Consider the following 20,180-nt stretch of genomic DNA (forward strand, 5'->3'; position numbering starts at 1 on the left):
CTTCTTTCATTCCTCACTGTCGGTTCTGAAATTAACGTCCCGTTTGTAAATTCACGAAGGCTAGATTTTGGCGTCTGGCTTTTTGTATACGTGAATGCAATGAAGAGCATTCAGGAGGGCATTGTAAAAAATATATAAAAACGAACACGCAGGATGCCCAATCACCTCATGTGTCGAATCAAGCCCCCGCCGTGCTTGAGAAGTTTTCAGCGTGTTAAGATCCATAGAGATGGTTTAGCGTTGGTGCTCATTTGTCTTAATGACGCTGTGAATGACGGTTGTTAACGCTCTGCAAGAATTAAAAATACTGGTCTAAAGCAGTTAATTACAGCATAACAATATCTGGTAGGAATGAAAATCAGGCCCGCGAAATAAAAACTAAAAACACGCAAATCTTTTAGAAAAAATTAATTCGCCAAGATTTTCGTGCGCTTAAATGCTCAAAACTTTTTATTTTATTCATATTTTTTTTCTGCCAACACCACATTCGCTCCTGATTCTGTTTGCGGACTACAGATCAATCGTTTAAACTTCCATAATTAGTTTCCTTCATCTAGGATTGATCACACCCCGACTTCATTTTCTTCCGATATCGAAGAATTTGATGTTTCATTTTCTTTCCTTTCAATGAACGTCTCTAAAAAGTTGGGTGGGCTGACGACGTGCCATTCCTTGGGCTTTGATGTGTCGGGTGCGGTCTCTTCACAAGGTCCTTGTAGCAAAAGGAGGCGCCAGCTGTAAAGGCCGTGAAATAATTTGGTCAAGAAGTGGCGATGCTGTGTATCAAAGAGCAAAACCAGCATTTAACCTCTCAAGATTTACAGCTGCAAAATACTAGAAACCGCACTGTCACCTCAAGCAAGTTAAGTGTGTGATGGGTATAAATTTTTTTGTTGACAATCTATCTATTAACCTCCACAGTTCGCATTTCCATTTGGCCTGTTACAGCATGTCGACTCAATAGCGGACCCTTTTAACTCTTTTTTTCTTGTTTTGCAGTTAAATGTAGTTTTATGCGTGCTCAGAAAAGAAAAAAATCCATCTTGGTTTCACCTGGTGCCGCAGGCATGCTTCATTGACTGCGCATGACCACGAGAAAGGGCAACGTTCCGTGAAATGGTCATACACTTCTCCATTTATTTGATGCTCATCTGAGCATGCTTATGCTCAATAGTTACTGATACGATACACTGTTTATCTATGGTTGTACGACCATCCGCTCTATACTATTTGGGCTGTTCGCATGATGCCGATATATATAGTGCTGAGCTAAAACTGGAAGCTTTCACTTATAATGCTTAGCAGTAATAGTAAATCAGATACACAGCTAATATACCTGTAAAGGCCGCTAATAATAAAGTCCAAAGTGCTTGATTAGCGCTGCGAAATAATTAGTGTTCCATATCGATATTACTAAAAATGACCAAAGCCTCCTTTCAACCTCACATGGTTCAATTTAAGTTATTTGAGGACGACTTGAGCGACCTTAAGAAAACTGAAACAAATTATTCGTCGACTATTGGGACCGACACCAGTTACAATTAGTTGTCCTTGGCATGATATGAACTAAGGCAAATAACATGAGCTGCCGGGCACCGAAACATTGCGCTATTTTTCCTTCCAACCCAACTCTGGGCTTCACGGCAATCAAGAAAGTATTTTTATTGCTTCTTTTTTGAAAGCTGCGATATATTTACCATCCTCACACCAGAGGCCAGAATTTTTAAGGTTTGCTCTAGAAACCTGCACATACGTCCATTAAGTGATGGTGCATGTGGAGTTGTAAAAATACTATCGTCCCAAACATTCGTTTTTTTTTTGCGCTCGCGCTTTTTATCGTTATATTTAGCTGCAAACAATCCTCCCCATTTTTTAACAAATCCTCCCTGGTTATTCTGCGTATTCTCAAGCCCTGTGTTCTCATGCACTATAGCTTTGCCGTACAGGCAGCTTCGAATATGGAGCTGCACGAACCAATGTGAAAACGTGTTAACGCGACGTTAATATTCTAACATTCTTACTAGTTGTAATCTGTGCATTTCGTCGGATAGCCGTAGTCGAAGCACTTCGTGTTCAGAACATCGAAAAAGAGGACGCCAATGGTCACTGAGGTAAAGCTGCTGACATTCTGGAGGCAATTGTAGAACTTCCTGTCATAGGGGCACGCCGTCCTGGAAGCACAAGCACGACGGACGATAATCGTGATTAGGAATGACACTCAAAATGTTCTCTTCATATGTATTCGAGCATGTCTATTAGATTCCGTCGCGGTCATTCTCCTTCTGGCATTAAGTCTGCATCCTTTATCTCTGGAGTAGAAATGTCGCTCGAAACTGCAATCAGAATTCCGTCGAAACAAACGCCGTACTTCTGAATGATGATGTCTTCAACATCACCCCTGTGTAAAATTCCTTTTCTGGCCTGTCCTTTCAGGAACAGGGACGCCCTGGGCCCTTTCGTATTGAAGATGTCCGCCTGCATTCTTCCCGTGTCTATTTTCTGCGCAGGACAAGTAATAATAACAAACACGACAAACTTATGCCCGTGGCCTCAGAGTTACCAGATTTAACTTTTCTGAAATATTCAAATCGCTTTTTGGTGCAGTTGGCCGCCGGGTTTCGAATCCTGCCAAGCATTGGCAAGAGGTAACTGACGTTATACGTGTAAAAAGAGTGCTGGAACTGCTTCAAACGATGTGACCCGTTCGCAAGCTAGAAATCTCCGCGTCCCTTTTTTCTGGCTGCAGCTAATTCGAAAACAAAGGCCGCTCGATTCGGTTTCGAGCTCTCCTTGGCACTGGCGAGCACGATACAAAAATAATACTTCTAGCTTCTCAATATTTCTATGTGAAAATTATCGCTAGTAATATCGGTGGCAATAACGAACCGTGAGTGATAAAAATAAACAATTTTCCTCATTATCTGCCTTTTCTGTTTTAATACGAGATATGCAGACACCTGCAAGAGTTAACCAGTGAGAACAAAAGAATAACGAGAAAGAACGAAGGAAAAACACAAACGAAGCGGCCCTGCGCTGTTTCGTTCTTAATCATTACCACTCACGAGCCGGCCCGAATTTCCACCTTAGGATAATCTTCTTAAGAACTTGTTAATGTATCTTATCGAATTACCTGCGTAGCTGCGATGTCCACAAATGAGTTTTAGCTTTGATAGTAACAGTACTCTAAGCAGAAGCATGTGAAGAGCAAAACCCTTTTGATTTCCTTTGTAGTGATAATCGCCTCGCTCCGCGATATGAGGCGCCATGTCACTTCGTCTAAAGCTCCATTGAAGAAGTTTTCATAAACAGCCAACTCCCATCTTGCCGAGGTATGAAGCAATGTCACAAAAACAAAGCAGCTAGTATGTAGGAACAATCCCATAGATCATGTGCTCACGCTGTCAATGTACAGTTTCTCGGTAGATGTACAAACTTAACAATTTTCTTTTCCTTGTTACGAATTGCACGCCAATAGTGCCACGTGTGAAATTCTAATTTGTGTGAAATTGTGTTAAAAATACATATTTTTATTCCGCAACGATTTAATGTATGAGGTGCTTACATTGTGTAGAGCATAGGGTTCTTTATGCCATGCTCAGTTCCCAAAGCTGGTATATTATCCTCAGAGTGGTCGTGGTCGCGACAGCATCTGTCAGTGTCGCTCTCTTTTCCCAGATCGTCGTAATTTTTCGCTATGTCGCCAGCTCCACACCACTTGGTTCCTGCGAGCAAAACATTTTACGTTCGCTAATTAGTTCGCGTGAAATTGCGAAAAGGTGTTCCATCTTACATAAGAAAATTTCCTCTCTTCTTACGAACTAACACGAAAAATAGACCTCCATCACCTTCACACTGAGCAGCACTACAAGTTAATGTAGCACATGTATGATCAGTTCATAAAATTTTAACTATAGCCAGTTATTCTTTACGATTCATTATTTAATTGAGACCTTGTTCTGATGACTCGTTCGGCCTTTCTTTGTTTTTCTTAATGTCAGGCTCATCCCCTTTATAAGCAGGCGTAGTAATCAATTTCACCAGACACAGACGCCCTCAAAGCGTATATTCTGAAGGCTACAGTAGGCTTACCGTCATGAATCTCAAAAACCGAGACTACAACTTAAGTAATGCCAAAGTTTCCTAACAGGGCCGAAAACAGTTTTGTCCTGCATCGGCGTTAGGCAAACTGTAGTGAAGGATTAATGAATTGCAGCGAAATATTCTCAATCTAAGCGAGCTAATAGAGAAATAATTTACTGAAGAAAACAGCAGAAGGTTGGGTACACGTTGTAAGTACTGTAAATATTGTCCTAAATTCCAAAAGGTCGCACCACCGAAGTTTCTGTTATATAGGGTCGTACTTTCTTCGATTTGATACACGGTGCTTGTCTGGTGTCAATCTGGGACGTCGCCGTGTATCAGCGCGGCAAAGAAAGCTGCGCGGTTAACGGAGCCATTTTTACCGGTTTTTCGATGGCATGAGAGTAAAATGATTATACGCATAAGGCATGGCAAGCTTTCGCGTTAATGCCTCTCTGTGCACAAGGATGGGTGGCAGGGACCAGCGTTAAGTTCGACCACGGCACAGCGAGAAAACAAATCCTGGCTCCTGTTCGTGATTCAAAACTGTGAAACACCACGTGTTGCCTTCTACAATGCTCGTCTCGCCACTACATGCCAAATGCAAGTTGTAGCCACCGAACAAAGACGTCATTCACGTGCTCAAGGTGCCTTGTCACTAGTGCACCAACCAACACGTGCTCATAGTAGCTGGCAGATTAAGTGGCGACGTTCCGGTTCGGATGCCTTTGTTCACCGCTGCAGATACAATCGAGATCGGAACAAGGAACGGCTGAGCACGCTGTTTAACATCCGCGTGATTAGACACATGCGGATTTGTGTAAACGCGTTGTTGATGCACAGATGGCAGACATAATTTCCCCTGGGATGACTCGTTGGTCATACACTGACGAATTCATTGTACGAGAAGTGTGAGCACTCTCCGATTGTCAACTATCTGTTGGCATAGGCGAGGAAGCCGACCTTCCATTAGTTTCGCGAATGTTTTAACAGCGATTAGCTATATCTTACATCGTGTTTTTAAACTAGCTTCTTGGCACCTAGGCTCTCCACTTCCTCTCCTTCTGTTTTTCTTTCATTAAAAAAAATATACATCAGACATCACCAGAAAAAAAAATGCAAAGGTTATCACAAAAGTTGATGCGGCAAATCTGCGTTGGCAGTATCGGCTGTGAGTTTCGCTGAAGAAACAATCGCCGTCCCGTCGCAGCTTGAAATTTATTTTGCCGCCTCCTTTACGGTACGCTGCTAGGGAGCTTCTCGTGGGTGAAGGCATCTGGAAAGTGTAAGGGTGTAGGAGGTGGTAGATAAGGCCTTCTGGAAGGTGAAGGTGGGGGTTAGTGGTGGGTGTTGGTTTGGTAGGGTGGAGATAGCAGGTTGGTGGTGGGGAGCCGCTTCTAAACAGCAAAGGCAGGTGGAAGGTTGGTAGTGGGTAGAATGTGGCGGCGACACACAACACCAGGTGGACAGATATTGTGAAGATGGCAGCTGCGATGCCAACGCATAAAAAACTAATGGTTGGACACCTTCTAGATTATCCAGAGTAAATCTCAGAACTTCTACATCTGTTCTTTTTTAAGCTTTGAAAGATAGATAAGTATAGGCTGCGATCACAGCTAGGCTGCTTTTTAATGCCTTTTATAAGAAGCAATAACTTCAGGCTACTAAGTTTACCTGGAAATATGACAAGGCTCCGAAATGCGTCGCCCAAGATTTCCAAAAATGAGGAACCCTCCGTTGCCGGTTCTCGGTCGAGGCACTTGTCGATAAACTGGTTCATTTCTTCGATTGTTACATCCGTAACTAGTGCCTCTGGAATAACCTTTAGTATATATTCAGTTAGGTTCCTGTCGAAGGAGAGAAAATGATGGGGGTGCACTTGAGCCTCGTGTTGAGATTGGCATAGGAACTTATAACATTGATATTTTGTTTACTTTCAACACTGTGGTTGAGACACACTAGTTGTGGAACCACTAATTAAGCATGCACTCTCCAATGAAGTAAAAATTCGGACGACACTTGACTTCCACCTTAACGGTATGACGCGATAACGTTAACGGGTACCTTCAGTGGCCTGGGGTCCTCTTTGCTTATCATTTCGCACACACAGAGTCTGATTTTTTAATTCAACTTTAATTTTATTTTATTTTTATTTGATGCTAAACACGCGATGTGATATGGCCGCATAAAGCCTCTAAACTGTCACACTTAACAAACGTTCCTCAGTGGTCGAGCGGTAGCGCGCCCAGCTCAAGACCCAAGGGGCAGCTGGTCGAGTCCCGACTCGACCAGTTTTCTTTTCAACGCAACTGGTTTTGTTTCTTCAGAGGCATGCGTAATGATGTTGGTATGAAGTCAAGACCCCGTAGACCAATGAAGAAATGTGTATCGGCGTCTCCAATATGATACTGTGTGATCTGTGCGGGCTGTTTGAATTAACCGTGTGAGGTCATTCGTTTGTTTCGTCACGAACCTCTCGACCGGTGCTGATTTCCTCGGGAACGCTGACACCGGATTCTCTGCAGACTAAGTAGTCCCCTAAAAGGGAAGCTGAAATATCTTTTTCAGAATTCGAGGTGATTCAGTGGTTTGAATGTATGAAGCTTCTAGCGAAGCATTCCAACTAGTTTTGCACTAGAATTTAAAATGGTGAAGTAAGGGCTGATTGAAACATTGACGATGTTCGGCTTCTCCTGACTGCGTCCAAGAAATTAAGAGAAACTGATGTTGACGCCATTGTTGCCGAGATTCCAATTCTCCGCTGCATTCGCCCACACGCTGCTGTACGTCGTTCTGCACTGCCAAACAGTACCTCGTGGGCTTTACCTTCGGTGGTGTTAGTTTTCTTCCTTCAACTAATTGTCTTCCTTTTTCGCTCTATATGCAGCGCCTCCATATACATGACGTCACCACTGCATCCTCTGCCCGGAGCTGTGCAGCACACAGAAGCCAGAACGCCCATGGGGCTTCATTTGGAGATTGTGTCACTACTTCGTAACGAAGCATAAAAATATTTCGCATTTTAAAAAGCAAGTTCACACAATCAAACTATCAAACTTTGTCAAATTTTAAAAGCTTTTCTTTGCCCTTTTACGTCGCCATGTTAATATTAGCAGTTGACCACGCGTAACCTCACGGCAATTTATCTGAAGAGTAGCTATACCAATTGAGTAGGGGTTACCGCTATAATAAATTTTTATACTTTCAAAGCAAATGAACCTATCTCAATCGCGCCTTGGAAAAAGCTTTATTTTAGAGAAGCATTAGCGCCTCGATGAAGCTACACCACATCGTACTAACATAAATAGCGGTGTTCTCTGCGTTTCTCTGGCCTTAAGTGAGAAGTGACTATTTTCTCTTGTAATAATTGCACAAAAGCACAGCCTGAGGTGCTACAAAATTTCCAGCAGATGCATGCGTTATTTAATAAGAGCTTTAACTAACCTGATTGTGTTTACCACCACTAAATGCTCAGGGCACTCCGCACGACTTGAACTCTATGATTCAGAAAACTACCAGTGCGGGTTTATTCAGCAACACGGGAGCAAACCCTCAACGCTCGTCCGGTTAATAGTAGAAACAAGTAATAGTCCTCACTAGTGGAAATGTAAGAAAAAAATCGTCTATCTACCGCCATTAAACTTATATTTAGGAGAGCTGGTGAATTTTGATCTTTTAAAACGTTTTTGCGCAAACAGACAAACCTGTGTGTGCATGTCGTCTTTCTTCCACTTTGGGTCTGTTTGGGCTATAACTATTCAGCACTACCTGTCGTTTCAGATCATAAAAAGTATTCTGTATAGAAGCAGTCGTTACGTTATCCGTGTTCCTTCAAGCGGCGTCAGAACATTGTACATACGGTGATTATAAATCTTCATTGCACGGTGAAGGAACAGCCTTGGTAATGTGCTGCGGCACACGTCGTATGCATAACATGCATTTAAATAGTTCATTATGGATAAAAATTAATGAGTAAATGCCTAAAAAAATTTATGCATCGCAGGTAGAACATAGGTTTAGTTCAAAAAACGGCGCGGAAATAGGACACAATACCAGCTCTGATATAAAAAGAAAGCGTGGGCTCATTTTGTGTAAGGTAAAATATAATACGAGGAAAGACAATAACTCGTACAACAAAAGAACGAACCGGACGTATGGCCCCAACTCTACAAGGCTCTTCTTTACAACCAACACAACAGGAAACTCACTCGCGCACAAACAACGCCGACTGCATGGGCGCATCTGCATGAACAGCCGTAGGTAGATTACAAACCGAGAGGATTCTAAACGATAACAAGTGATCTGGAAAAAATGAAATTTCAGAGGTTACATTACGTTGAGGTTACATTACATTACGTATTACATTACGTTGACGCCTTGGTTAAAGCCTACCACTTGTTATCGTTTAAAGCACGTTCGGTTTGTGACCACCCTTTTACCTCCGTTTATTCTGTTGTGTTGCACACTTTGATCTGTGTGCAGCACAAGACTCGACGTCGATTCTGGACAGCCATCTGTTTTGTCTAGAATCCTTGTGCGTACCCGTTCTCTTCTTTCTTGAGCGAATGTCTTTTTTTCTCCTCTTCTGTAATATTTAGAGGATCAGTCTATAAACTTTATAACTAAAGCCGCCAAAAAAATAAAGGGCAGACGGAAGCGAAGGCACCAGATACACCATTTTGGCACCATTTAGTAATAATGTCAAACAAACTCTCCCACCGGTACGTAATTCGTAAATAGACGCAAACTGTTGGTCATGAAGCCACCCGCGTTCTACTATTATCTATCTATGCACTGTCTCTGCGCTGTTATTCTAACTTTATAATCAGCACAATATTCATGTTTCATTATGTTGTTATAAAAAGAACGACACGACGTGTTTCTGTGCCTGAGTAGATTATGATAAAATTATTTTCCGCAACTACAGTTTACAACACTGTTCAACTGATTTTTGTACATTACAGTCACTCATCGTAATTCTGCACCTTCCATACTTCTGTGGAGTACGTCCATACGCTTTAGATGCAGTGCAATCCCACTTCCTTTGCGTTTTCTAGAATGATCCTCAACTCTCAGTAAGGTGGAGGGTGCTGCAAGAGCCCAATAGTCATGTTGTAGCCGAAATGTATAATAAGCGCTGCAAATGCAGAATACTTTGATACTGCTGTGGCGCGGTAGTGGTTTGACCATGCGCACTGCATGCAGAAGGTGAGGGGTTCGATCCCCGAGTACCGACCGACTTCCAATGAATGAGAGCTTTCCACTGGCCTGATGAAAAGTTTGCCTTGGACGCAATGCTCGCAAAATGGGTCTTTGAGCCCACCTTTTGTTGACGAAAACATCTTCAACCACATCGCTATTTCACCAAAGATGCGCTTGTTCCCGTAAAATTAATCGTCATCGTCAGAATTCTTCAGACCGAGTCTGCTCGCTCGTTAAACTGAGAACATTAGTAGCTATACAGTCGGGCCTCGTTAATATAGGCAGTTTGGTTCTCAAACAAAACTGTCCATAATACGAGTCGTCCATAATAACGAATCACGAAGAAAAAAAAGATGTGTGTAAGGCCTGCTTTTGTGCATACTGATGTCCTGCGAAGTTTAGACATAATTTTCGGAGCTACAGACACATTATTCATTGTCACCAGTGTGCTTAAAATATGTGCAGCTTTACGCGTCTAGAGGTCTATGATATCTTGAAGGCGTCTCGGGGCAAGACTACCTAACTACTACTACGACTGCTCACATCTCACGAGCCGATACTATATATCAGTACACAATCGGCCGACGACTGCTGAATGCAGACTTGTTATGTGGTGGCACAAGCTGTAGAGAGAGCTCATCGCAGTCATTCATGCAGTATGGAAAATAGTGAGGCGCGTCACATGGGCAACTTTGCACTGTAAAGTACGAAACGATCAAATAAAAGGGTCATCACTCAGCCATTTGCACTTATTCATTGCATTCCACTGAGGTCCTAAGCTCAAAACGCAGAAATCGAAACACCTCGTCAGGGAAGTAGAGTCTTTGTTCTCATCTTCGTCCATATTACCGAGACAAAAATACATAGGCCCTTTTAGGACTATGCATTTTCGCCCTGTCCATTGTCCGGACAGTGAGTTTCCATATTGACGAGGCGGAAATACATTGAAAAAGTTTGGTCCTCAGAAAAACTGTCTATAATTCGAGTCGTTCTTATTAAGGGGGGCCGTATGAACGAGGCACGACTGTAGTGCGGCTTGTTGTCGCCCATCTTCTGCACACTTAAAATTTGGGACTTGAAACATGCATTTCTTTTTACTTTAAGGCATAGGTACTGTCTGCTGAATCAGAGTTTGTTGCTTCGATTTGTATTGCTCTCTTTTTAGTAATGGACACGGTTTCAAACCTACTCACTTGTCGCCGATGACATTACAGTTGATAAAGTCAGATGTATTCTTATCTTCGAAAATCTCCGCCATTCGATGGCCTCCAAAATTGACGTCGGTAACAATGCGATGTCCTACACTTGGAGCAAGGCTGCAAGAAAAGTAAAAAAAATAAAGCACATTGAATTAGACGCGAAAACAAAGTAATATATCGCATATATTGTTACGCAGAAAGATAGGAAATCTCAACCAGAGGAACGAAGTAAGTAAAATGCGTTTTTTCGGAGGACGCCGATACTTAATATTGGCGACTACATACCTTAAAAACATTTCTGCTCTGCTTTTCGAAAAGCCAATTCTTCTCCTTCCAAGTATTTAATAATTATGCTGCCCAATATAAACTGCAAGTGTAATTTAATTGACACTTCCCGCACGAAACCCCTTTCGGAAAAGGGAGGTATGGGTTAAAATATTTTGTTTTTTCGTCAAAACATTTCAGAATGTGCGCACTCTACCCAATTTAAACAACAAAAAGAGTCTAAGCGGAACGTTAGGGACACAGAACACTCTTCGTCTAAAAATCCAACCAAACCACACGAGAGGTTTTTACTATAAAAGCAAGATCCTGCGTAATCAAGCGAAAAAAAGTAAAAAGCAAAAGCAGTTACACAAAATTGACCAGACGGAAAATATTTGAGGAATAAATTTGGGTCTTCCTCAGACTGGCGTAATGGTTGTGGCGTTAGGCTACTCAGCAAAACTTTCTCAGTTCGTTCTTGGTCACGGCAACCGCATTTCAATGAAGAAATGAAGAGAAGCCCGTGTGCTTTGGTTTCGATACACGCAACAAAAGCACACAGCTAGACTTAATAAAGTGTTGTTCTCCACTCAACTGTATTTCATAGCGCACAGTTTTCCTTTTTCACGAAAAATAAATTTATAATTCTCCAAATAAAGCATCTCGCACAGCAATTTTCGCTTCCATACTATGCATAGACTCTCTGCGGTAGTAGAAAGCAGATGTGGTTGCTTTCACTTGATAACGGAAACACAGCTTGTCAAAATGAACTACTACTTCAAAAATTCCTGCAAGACAGTATTGATCCCGGCAGCAGGCATTCAACAAGAAAGAGAATGGCAACAGGCGTAGCAAATGGTTTTGTGAAGGCTAACTCTACCTTCGCGGTTGTCCATCGCTTGCCATTCTTAAGAATGTTTGTTCTTTCGAGCGCAAACAAAGAAATGTGTGTTAAAGCACCCGAGCAAGTAGTAGCATATGCCCCACATGCTGTAAGCAGTACGATCATACCCTATGTAAAAAGATCGATATGGCCGATCTAGGTGAGAGTGATTATGAACGCCAGATCACTTTGTGACTGCTGGTCTTTGCGCGATGTTTATTTTGACAGCAGCGCGCCTTGTAAGATTAAGCTGGCAAAAAAATAACTATGCACAGAAAGAAGAAAAATATTCTCGAAATACATGTGTTTTGTTTTACCATACGTAAGACGATACTGAATTCATTGTAAGTGGAGCTAGGTTGTTGGCCGCTGTTTATTGTGATAGCGGCATGACGTGCAAAAATTATAAATATGATAAGAAAATTAAAAAAAGGAGATCATAGATAAAAACAATCAACACTACGGTGTAGCGAGATTTTGCTTCGAGGCTTTAGGGACGTGATTTCACCCGAGTGAACGGCTACACAAGACCTTTGGCCAATAGGAAGTTTTGCAGCCACTTTCTGTAGTGGTAGCGTCCTCTGATATCGTTACAGCTAAGGGAGGCCCGCAGTCCGCATTTAAAATCCAGATGACTCTGACGGAAAGATTTAGTTGCATTTATTTTTTTAGTTTATATTCTCCCTAATCCTGTGGCAGGACTTAGAAATGCGATGAACTGCTGAATGGTGATACATAAGGTGAATTGAATATACAAAGCTGGGATGGTCAATATTGGGAAGTTTTAACACTACCACTGTTACCAATCTAACAAACGCAATAATGCGCCACTGCTTTCTTCAAAATTTATGCCACACAATGCACTTTACTACCTGCGATAACTAATACGACATACAAAATGACTTTTATTTAAAAAAAAACAAGGCAACTATAACACTGTAGAATATTTTTTTTCTTGATGAATTAAGGTAAGTGAGCTACTCTAACCTACTAAGTTTAAATATCCAAACCTCTTGTTTTTACATCCGGAACCCAAAAAAACTATTGCCAGCCCAATAAGCATATAACTAAGTTTATGCCCTATTCAGTATTAAAGCGTTACACTGGACTTCACTACTCGGGTAAGATATTTCAGTATACAAAATGCCTGCTATTTTTTGTAAAGAAACATGACAGCTGAAGCGAGTTCCTGTGAGCGAGATGAAGCACCAGAGCAAGGACAAGACACATGAGCAGAGAGACTCGGGGCGAGCGCTCGTTGCGTGTGCTTGCTCTGGGGTCTCTTAGTCCGAAAGCATTAGTTCATAACGTCCAACCGGCTCATCTAGTTTGGTAGGTATACGTAGGCCTCAAACAATGCTGGCACATGCCTACTGTGGGAAAGTGGCCAAAACACAGGTGGTTAATTGCTGGATACATGAAAGTTTTGACGGGAAAATCGAGTTTGTGTGAAGCTTGACCGTTCTCGCGCTGCGCATTGCTCAACGCCGTCTTCATCACCTTCCATCCGCGGTGCGACTAAAAAAAAAAAGGCCAGCTTAACTACGATCACCAGCTTACCATGTGTTTCTAATATCTGAATGTGCAAGGCACCCTGGCCAATCCCCCACTGTGGGTATGTGTCATTGCACCAGAGGCCAGCAACAACTGAGTCTGATATGCCGCCAGACGTGCCAACGACGCAGCAAAGCACGCCATGATGGAAAGCGAGCCGGCTCCGTCAAACATATGGGAGGAGGAGTTCCGTCGACACCACCGCATTGTTGCGCAGCGAGAAAGAAGACGGCGTCAACGACAGATATCGAGGGCATGGCTAAACAACAACAACATGGCTAGACGCAACGAATAACTAGCGAATAAGCGACGGAAATGTCAGGCCGCGATAGCGGCCGAAGCACCGGAACAGCGAGCCGTTCGCTTCAAAAAACAGCGAGATCAAAAATGGGCAAGATGAAAGTTACTGCGTGAAGAGTACCAGAAACGTCTCACCGCAGAACTGGACGAACGCCAGGTAAACTTTGAAATGCAGTTGGCCAGTTTCGCGTCTTCTACCGCCAAGCTTCAGCAGGAGTTTCCGCAAGAACCATTCGGCTATGCATGCCACGTATGCGATCGATTATTTAATCTCAAATATCTGGACACGGTAAGTGAAGCCACGCATCCGACATTGCTGCTTACCTTCCCCAAGATAGACGTAGCCAACGTGAAGGTGTGAAAACGTGTACAGCTTCGCTACGTTACCAGAAGATACCACTGCATAGCATGAGCAACAGACAATGCCTCCTGATTTTCCTCCGCTAAATAATGTGGCAGAATGCATGCTCTTATTCCTTATACCCTATATTCAGATACGTCTACAGCTGTACTCAAGTCACGGAAAATTTGGAGTAAAGGGACCGATCGTCAGCGTTCTGGTGGACACTGGCGAGATGTTGAAGGCTCAGCCTCGCACTTTGGACAACCAAACCAAACCCTGCTTTATTATATCTAACATGGTTAAAACTTAGTTCAAATTCTGCACATTTTTTTCCTAAGCTTTGAATCTTTTATGGATTCTTTATGGATTTAAGGATTATGGTTCCCCAACTAGCTCAACTTGGCCTTAATGCTGAGAATTTCAGGCCAAAAATTGCAGAACGAGATGAACTTCTACAGTGGCGCTGTCGATCCCAAACTGTAGTTTTGTATCTCGCAGCTGAGGTGGTTTTAACATGATAGCGCTATAGGCCCTATTCTTCAGAAAGTCCGGCGTCGGGCTCTGTCGGTGTTGTCAGCGTAGGTTTGGGCGCTGCGAGAGAAAAATCACTGGAATGGCTCTGACAGGTGGCCCCCGAGAGCAACCTAGGAGGCAGGTGGTACACCTAGGCCACGTAACATTGCGGCGTCGTCATAACCTGTCCACCAAATAGAAAAGGAAACTGCCCACTGTGGCAGGCGACAGCTGAGCAACCTACGCCGCACAAGGCCCACCACTGGGAGCACCTGCCATCGCAGGGCAGTGACGCATCGCTTAACCACTGCATCAATGCGTGAGGAGTTGTATGAGGACTCCCAGAGATCTACGAGTGTAGTGAATGACCTTCTGCACATATGGCAATTAACCCACTACGCTATCGCGTGATGCTCTTAAGGCGGAGCTGAAGTGTCCCCTCCTACTTTTTTATCGACACCCCGCATGTACAGGTTGAAAAGTTAAAAACGACACAACGTTTGACGATAATTTGCAAGTGTAGGCCCAAAGTGCACGTGCCTATTTCCGCCATTTGCCTCCAGCATAGTGGACTGCGAATGTGTTCTCGTGGCATGTTAATGCTGCAACACATTTAACCGAAATGATGCTTGCTTCTTTAAGATAAAAAGCGACGGAGTTTCCATAGATAAGTAAACGATGCCGCTGGCACTCCTCAACATTGTAAGACAAAACTTTCCCGTTCACCCAAATAATAATAATTGCGCTGTGCAGATAGACATGGATCGTAAGGATCATTTAAAACTGATATTAGGCGCTTTCCCAAGTTTTCCACCTCTGTTCATATCATCCAGGTGTGTTCAAGAGTAACTGCACCTTGACGGGAATGATTGCTATACAGCTGTCGTTCCGCCTCATTACCGCAGATGACACTCAGCTCTATCAGCCATCTGATACGAGATTTCTACGAAAGCAATTTGATTGACCCCTCATGGTTGCTGTAATGCTTTGACTAAAATAAAAGCTTTAAAATCAATGCAGTAAAAAGCATGCGAGTTTTACCGCTGCAGTTGTATGAGGGCTGTCCCCCGGAGTTCTCGTTAGCGATACGTCAGGAGTTAAAACAGTGGAGGAGAGAGAAGTGCAATGCGGATTGGCCAGCTTCTGGCCATCGCTTTAGAGGCAACAACAACTCCTGGCTGTGCTGGCGGCTATTGCTGGGGCACCGGGGGCTCGTTAGCAGGACTGGTCGAATGCCTTCTAAAATCGCTTCGTTACGCGGTGGGGTCAGTCGCAGCAGCCAAGTAGAACACCTCAGTCAATCCTCGTGTGACTATTCATTGCGTTGACAAATTGCAGCGGCGAAGGATAGCGTAGCTGGGGTGTCGACTATTACCAAGCGATTTCATTCGCAGGATTCAACACGAGCGGCTTTGTGAACATAGCCCCTGATTGTGGAACCAAGGATAAGACATCATAGTCGTGCCAGCGAGGCACCATAGACAGCTCGGAAAAAGAAAAGGCTACACAGAAGCGTACGAAATTTGCAGCTGCTTAAAACTGCCGCAAATAAAACAGAGAGGTCATTAAAATACGGCACTTACTTGTTGGCTAAAGCAGATTCAGTTTTATTGAATAAAGTCAACGTTTGATTCCATAGCCCCTGCAGCCCCTTGGACATATTTATGGCGCCAGCTGTTGCAAAAATTTGATCGCCAAGGTAGACATAGAGAGCGTAGGTGAGCAAAATGGATCCGCAGGCACGGTTCATAGCTGAAACAAAAACCATAGTTTTAAACGATTGGAGTCACATTTCGTACGCATAGGTGACATCGCTGAGCTCTCATAACTAACTTTCTTGATAAAGCATTGCATTCAAGAAACAGTATCTACACATATCACTGTCCTAATTTAATTCTTCTAATGCAGGAAAGAAACAGTTCGCAAGAGGTAATACGGTTGTTTGTCCTTCAAACGCAAGCATAAGCGCAAGTTTCAGATTGAGTTCCGAAAATTTTTTTAACACTTTCAGATGTTGAATTGCAGAAAATCACGAATCTTTCTTCCAAAAAGAAAACTATACTCAGTTTTATCAGCCAAAGAAATGATTTGGTTACGTGAAGTACAAATATCAGCAAGAATCAAAGTATCACGTGGTTGGAGATTATTCTGTTTCTTTATTCATACTTTTTTCTCTGCAGGAAGTGCATTTTTACTAGCTATAGTAAACTGAAATTGGACAGCACTCATGTTCTTTTTCCCGTAATTCGTAAACGAAACCCGCGCTCTGTACGAAACACGATAAAAAAGCTGAAAATTTTGCAAGTCTAAAAGGTGTGAAATTTAATGCGAAATTCGCAAATCCAATAAATTTAGTCTATAAATCTTGACTTACCACAGACAAACTTATGACTCCTTCCTAGGGGCCACAGAACTCGCCCTACTACTTGCGGGCTCACATCTGCCAGCTCGGAGGCGGAAGCTGTTTTATATCGGCATCCGACCAGACCTCTCTGAGGTAAACAGGTTGAGCGTTTCCTGAAGAGGCGAACTGTTGGCGAAAGCTGGTATGATTTCCTGGTGTTAACATCTGGCCGGATCGCCGGACGCCGTTGACAAATTGCCGGTAGAAAAAAGAACGCATCAACGTTGCATACGTATCACGCCATTTGTGGCCCACGTAAGTGCAGAGACTACCTCTTTCTCGGGTCAGTTATGAAAGTTATGCTAACGGTAGGCAAATGGTTTTTACGTCAGGTACGGTGCAAGTAACGTCATTTTGTCTCAGTCGCCATTCACTTACAACCCGCTTCCCTTTCTCTTCTCGCTGTCCCATTATTCAGGTGTCGGCACAACAGCACAGGCAGTGGATTTTTTATTTCGGTCCTACCAAGCACACGCTCCCGCACACATACACAGACACACGTCCCTCCGGCAATCCAGGCTGTGCACCTGCATGGCGACGTGATTGCGCCTGTAAGCCTGTTGTCCTGAGGGCAGCTTGCGACACGACATTACTCCCCGTACTCGATTTCGCTTTGCAAACTGGAAAGTGTCGCTCCGCTCCAGGGCAGAATGACATGGCTTTCCGGATGCTGTGAAATCTGAACACCGACTACCGTAATCGAATCGTCCCTGGACACCGCTCGACGCAGCAACTCGTTGGGGTGGTTGTTGCCAGCTCTTCTCAACATCGAAGAGGGGGAAGGAGGGGGGAGGGTAATGGGGGACGATGTGGCAACCTGGGCCGCACGGTTATGGATGAGGATTGTATGGCTGATCCCAAAGAGGATTTGTCAATGACTTGTTAGCCTCAAAAGCTCGGTTTGCGTACTAGTGGGCCAGTATCTTTCGAAGCCGCATCCCTTTAAGACAGGCGTTTCATAAGAGAGCCCTTCAACGACAATGTTCTTTAGCTTGAAGATGACAGGCTTGCCCACCTAATTAAACAACTATATTTTAGAAATACCCGAAAAACTTCCCAATTTATAGTCCTACAGCCCACTTCCAAGCGACATGTCCTGGATGTGCTAGAATAGGACGTACAGCTTGGTAAGTCCGTGGAATGCCTTCCCCAGCTTTGGGCACACTAAGTACTCTGCAGCAGCAGTGCTTTCTGTTGTGGCCTAGTGTATGCTGACGAGGAGGGTGGGGCCATGAAGTAAGGAAAGGCGTTGTAACAGCCTCACTTAAGCCGGACAACTGAACAGCGCAGTGTCGAAAGACAGAACAGCTGCGAAAAGGAGCAGATAGAAAGAAGTGCACATAATACGTACCAAGTACCTGTGCCCGCAACCATGGTTTTGAGACTGACAGTAAGGTTTGCACACTGCGGACACCGTCTTATGACATGTTGGAAAAGAGTGAAGCTCGCCCATTTATTGGCCAACGTTCTGCAAACGTTGATATAGTCATGAGTACACGTACTTACAGTTGGGAATAAAGCATACAGGGATCGTATGTGACCTAAACGCCGCAGCTCCGCTTCACCGAACCTAACTGCACAGCTGTTCTGTCCCTCCTTCTAACGAAGCGTGCATCCAGTCTGAAGTTGACGAGCATGCTTTTTCTCATAGATGACATTTAGAGTCCCATGCGTGTAGTCTTATTTACCCTTTGTGCCAATGCATGTTTTAGGGGACTAGCGCAAGATTCCTCGCTGGAGAAATAGCCGTCCTGTCTGCAGATGAAGCCTCCACTTGACGTCATCTACCTCGGTTGGGTCACTGGTGAAAAAGCCGTTATGTGTCTTGGTGAAGCGTCCGCCTGCCAGTTACAGAGGCAGGAGGCAATGTGAAAAGAGGGAAGTTCCCCTCACCTTTTTCGTGCTAGCGCACGAAAAAGAATGAAGATAATTTTTGTAGAAGAATGAGGATCATTCTTTGTGAAAACGCAGTGGTGTAGCTTAGACTTAAGTATAGATGAGCAGGCGTAGCATTAGGGCATGCTCGAGTTCATGGTTGGTCAAATCGATTATACATAATTATACATGATTTTTGAAAGCGATGGAGAGAATCGGATATATAACTCGAAGCATGCGTTTTGTAATCAGCAAATGGTAACTGAAAACTAAAGCATAACCTTATTGGGCTGTGCAAAAATCGGCAGTAATATTCCGTGGGAATTGAAAATGGACCGTGGGAAATCCGCGGTGACCGTCTAAAATGTTTCTAGCAAGAGCTGCTGTCTACCATTCGATGGCACCCAAATATGCTTCCATGAATACCCTGCCCCTCCACCCCCCCCCCCCCCCCCGAGGCAACCGTGAAACTACGGTCCGCACTGACGTCTTTTCTAGTGGATTTTATCCTGCTGTGTCTAGAAGGCTTCTCCATTCCTCGCCGTTCGTTCTGAAATTAACAAGGTGTTCGTATAGTCATCAAGACTAAATTTTAGCACTCGGCTTTTTATATACGCGAGTATAGTGAAGTTCATTCACGTGGGCATTAAAGAAAATAAAATATCAGAAGAGTACGCAGGATGCGCAATGATTACATCTGTAGAATCATGGGCACAGCGTTCGCCGCATCTGATATGGTTATGTAGTTTCCAATGCACCACGATCCCGACAGATGACGTAGCATTGGTGCACGCTTATGTTAGAGACGCCGTGAAAGACGGTTGTTAATTTCGCTGCAAGAATGAAATATACAGATCCATAGCAATGAATTAACGTCTAGCAATATCTGGCAAGTATGAAAAATCAGGCCTGCGAAATAAAACTAAAAAACGCAACTCCAGTAAAAAAAAATTTCTTGCCCAAGGCTGCCCCTAATATGTCGTGTTTAAAAAATATTCAAAAGTATTACTTTATTATTATTCTCGTCTACCAACACCATAATCTCTGCTGAACGTGTTTGCCAACTACCAACCAGTCTTTTAAACTTTCCTAATTGGTCTGTTCCTTCAAGGGTTGTCTGACACACACCCTGATTTTCCTCCGACATCGAAGAATTCGAAGGTGCCATTTTGTTTCCTCTCAATGAAAGGCTCTAAAATTTGGGCGGGCTGAAGACGTGCCATTCCTTGGGCTTCGATGTGTCTGGTGCAGTCTGTTTACAAGGTCGTCGTAGCAAAAGGAGACGCCAGCTGAAAATGCAGTTAAATAATTAAACTAGTGGCGATGCCTTGTACCAAAAAACAAAAACAGCGTTTACCCTCTCGAGAAAAAGCGTTACAACCGAAAAGTACTACCCGCCGCGGTGGCTCAGTGGTTAGGGCGCTCGACTACTGATCCGGAGTTCCCGGGTTCGAACCCGACCGCGGCGGCTGCGTTTTTATGGAGGGAAAACGCTAAGGCGCCAGTGTGCTGTGCGATGTCAGCGCACGTTAAAGATCCCCAGGTGGTCGAAATTATACCGGA

The 20,180-nt window shown here is 43.6% G+C and overlaps 1 protein-coding gene across 1 annotated transcript; it reads right to left on the reverse strand.

Annotated features, from left to right (window-relative positions):
• Positions 1–457: 457 nt before the first annotated feature.
• LOC144094631 (uncharacterized) lies at positions 458–16,820 on the reverse strand. Its single transcript, XM_077628551.1, has 7 exons — positions 16,713–16,820; positions 15,922–16,090; positions 10,476–10,598; positions 5,755–5,927; positions 3,563–3,722; positions 2,022–2,171; positions 458–735 (listed from the first exon to the last, which is right to left on the reverse strand). The coding sequence occupies exons 2-7, from the start codon at positions 16,086–16,088 to the stop codon at positions 564–566; spliced, it is 945 nt and encodes a 314-aa protein (XP_077484677.1). The 5' UTR covers positions 16,089–16,090; positions 16,713–16,820; the 3' UTR covers positions 458–563.
• Between the last annotated feature and the right edge of the window lie 3,360 nt (positions 16,821–20,180).

The sequence above is a fragment of the Amblyomma americanum genome, chromosome 6, assembly GCF_052857255.1.
Source record: "Amblyomma americanum isolate KBUSLIRL-KWMA chromosome 6, ASM5285725v1, whole genome shotgun sequence".
NCBI lineage: Eukaryota > Metazoa > Arthropoda > Arachnida > Ixodida > Ixodidae > Amblyomma > Amblyomma americanum.

What these genes read in the sequence shown, in the direction of transcription:
- LOC144094631 (XM_077628551.1), bottom strand. Translation starts at nt 16,088, where the DNA reads ATGAACCGTGCCTGCGGATCCATTTTGCTCACCTACGCTCTCTATGTC. An exon ending in GAATCTGCTTTAGCCAACAA is followed by an intron (nt 10,599 to 15,921) that starts GTAAGTGCCGTA and finishes CTTTTCTTGCAG; the next exon opens with CCTTGCTCCAAGTGTAGGAC. An exon ending in AACCCTATGCTCTACACAAT is followed by an intron (nt 2,172 to 3,562) that starts GTAAGCACCTCA and finishes TTGTGCTTCCAG; the next exon opens with GACGGCGTGCCCCTATGACA.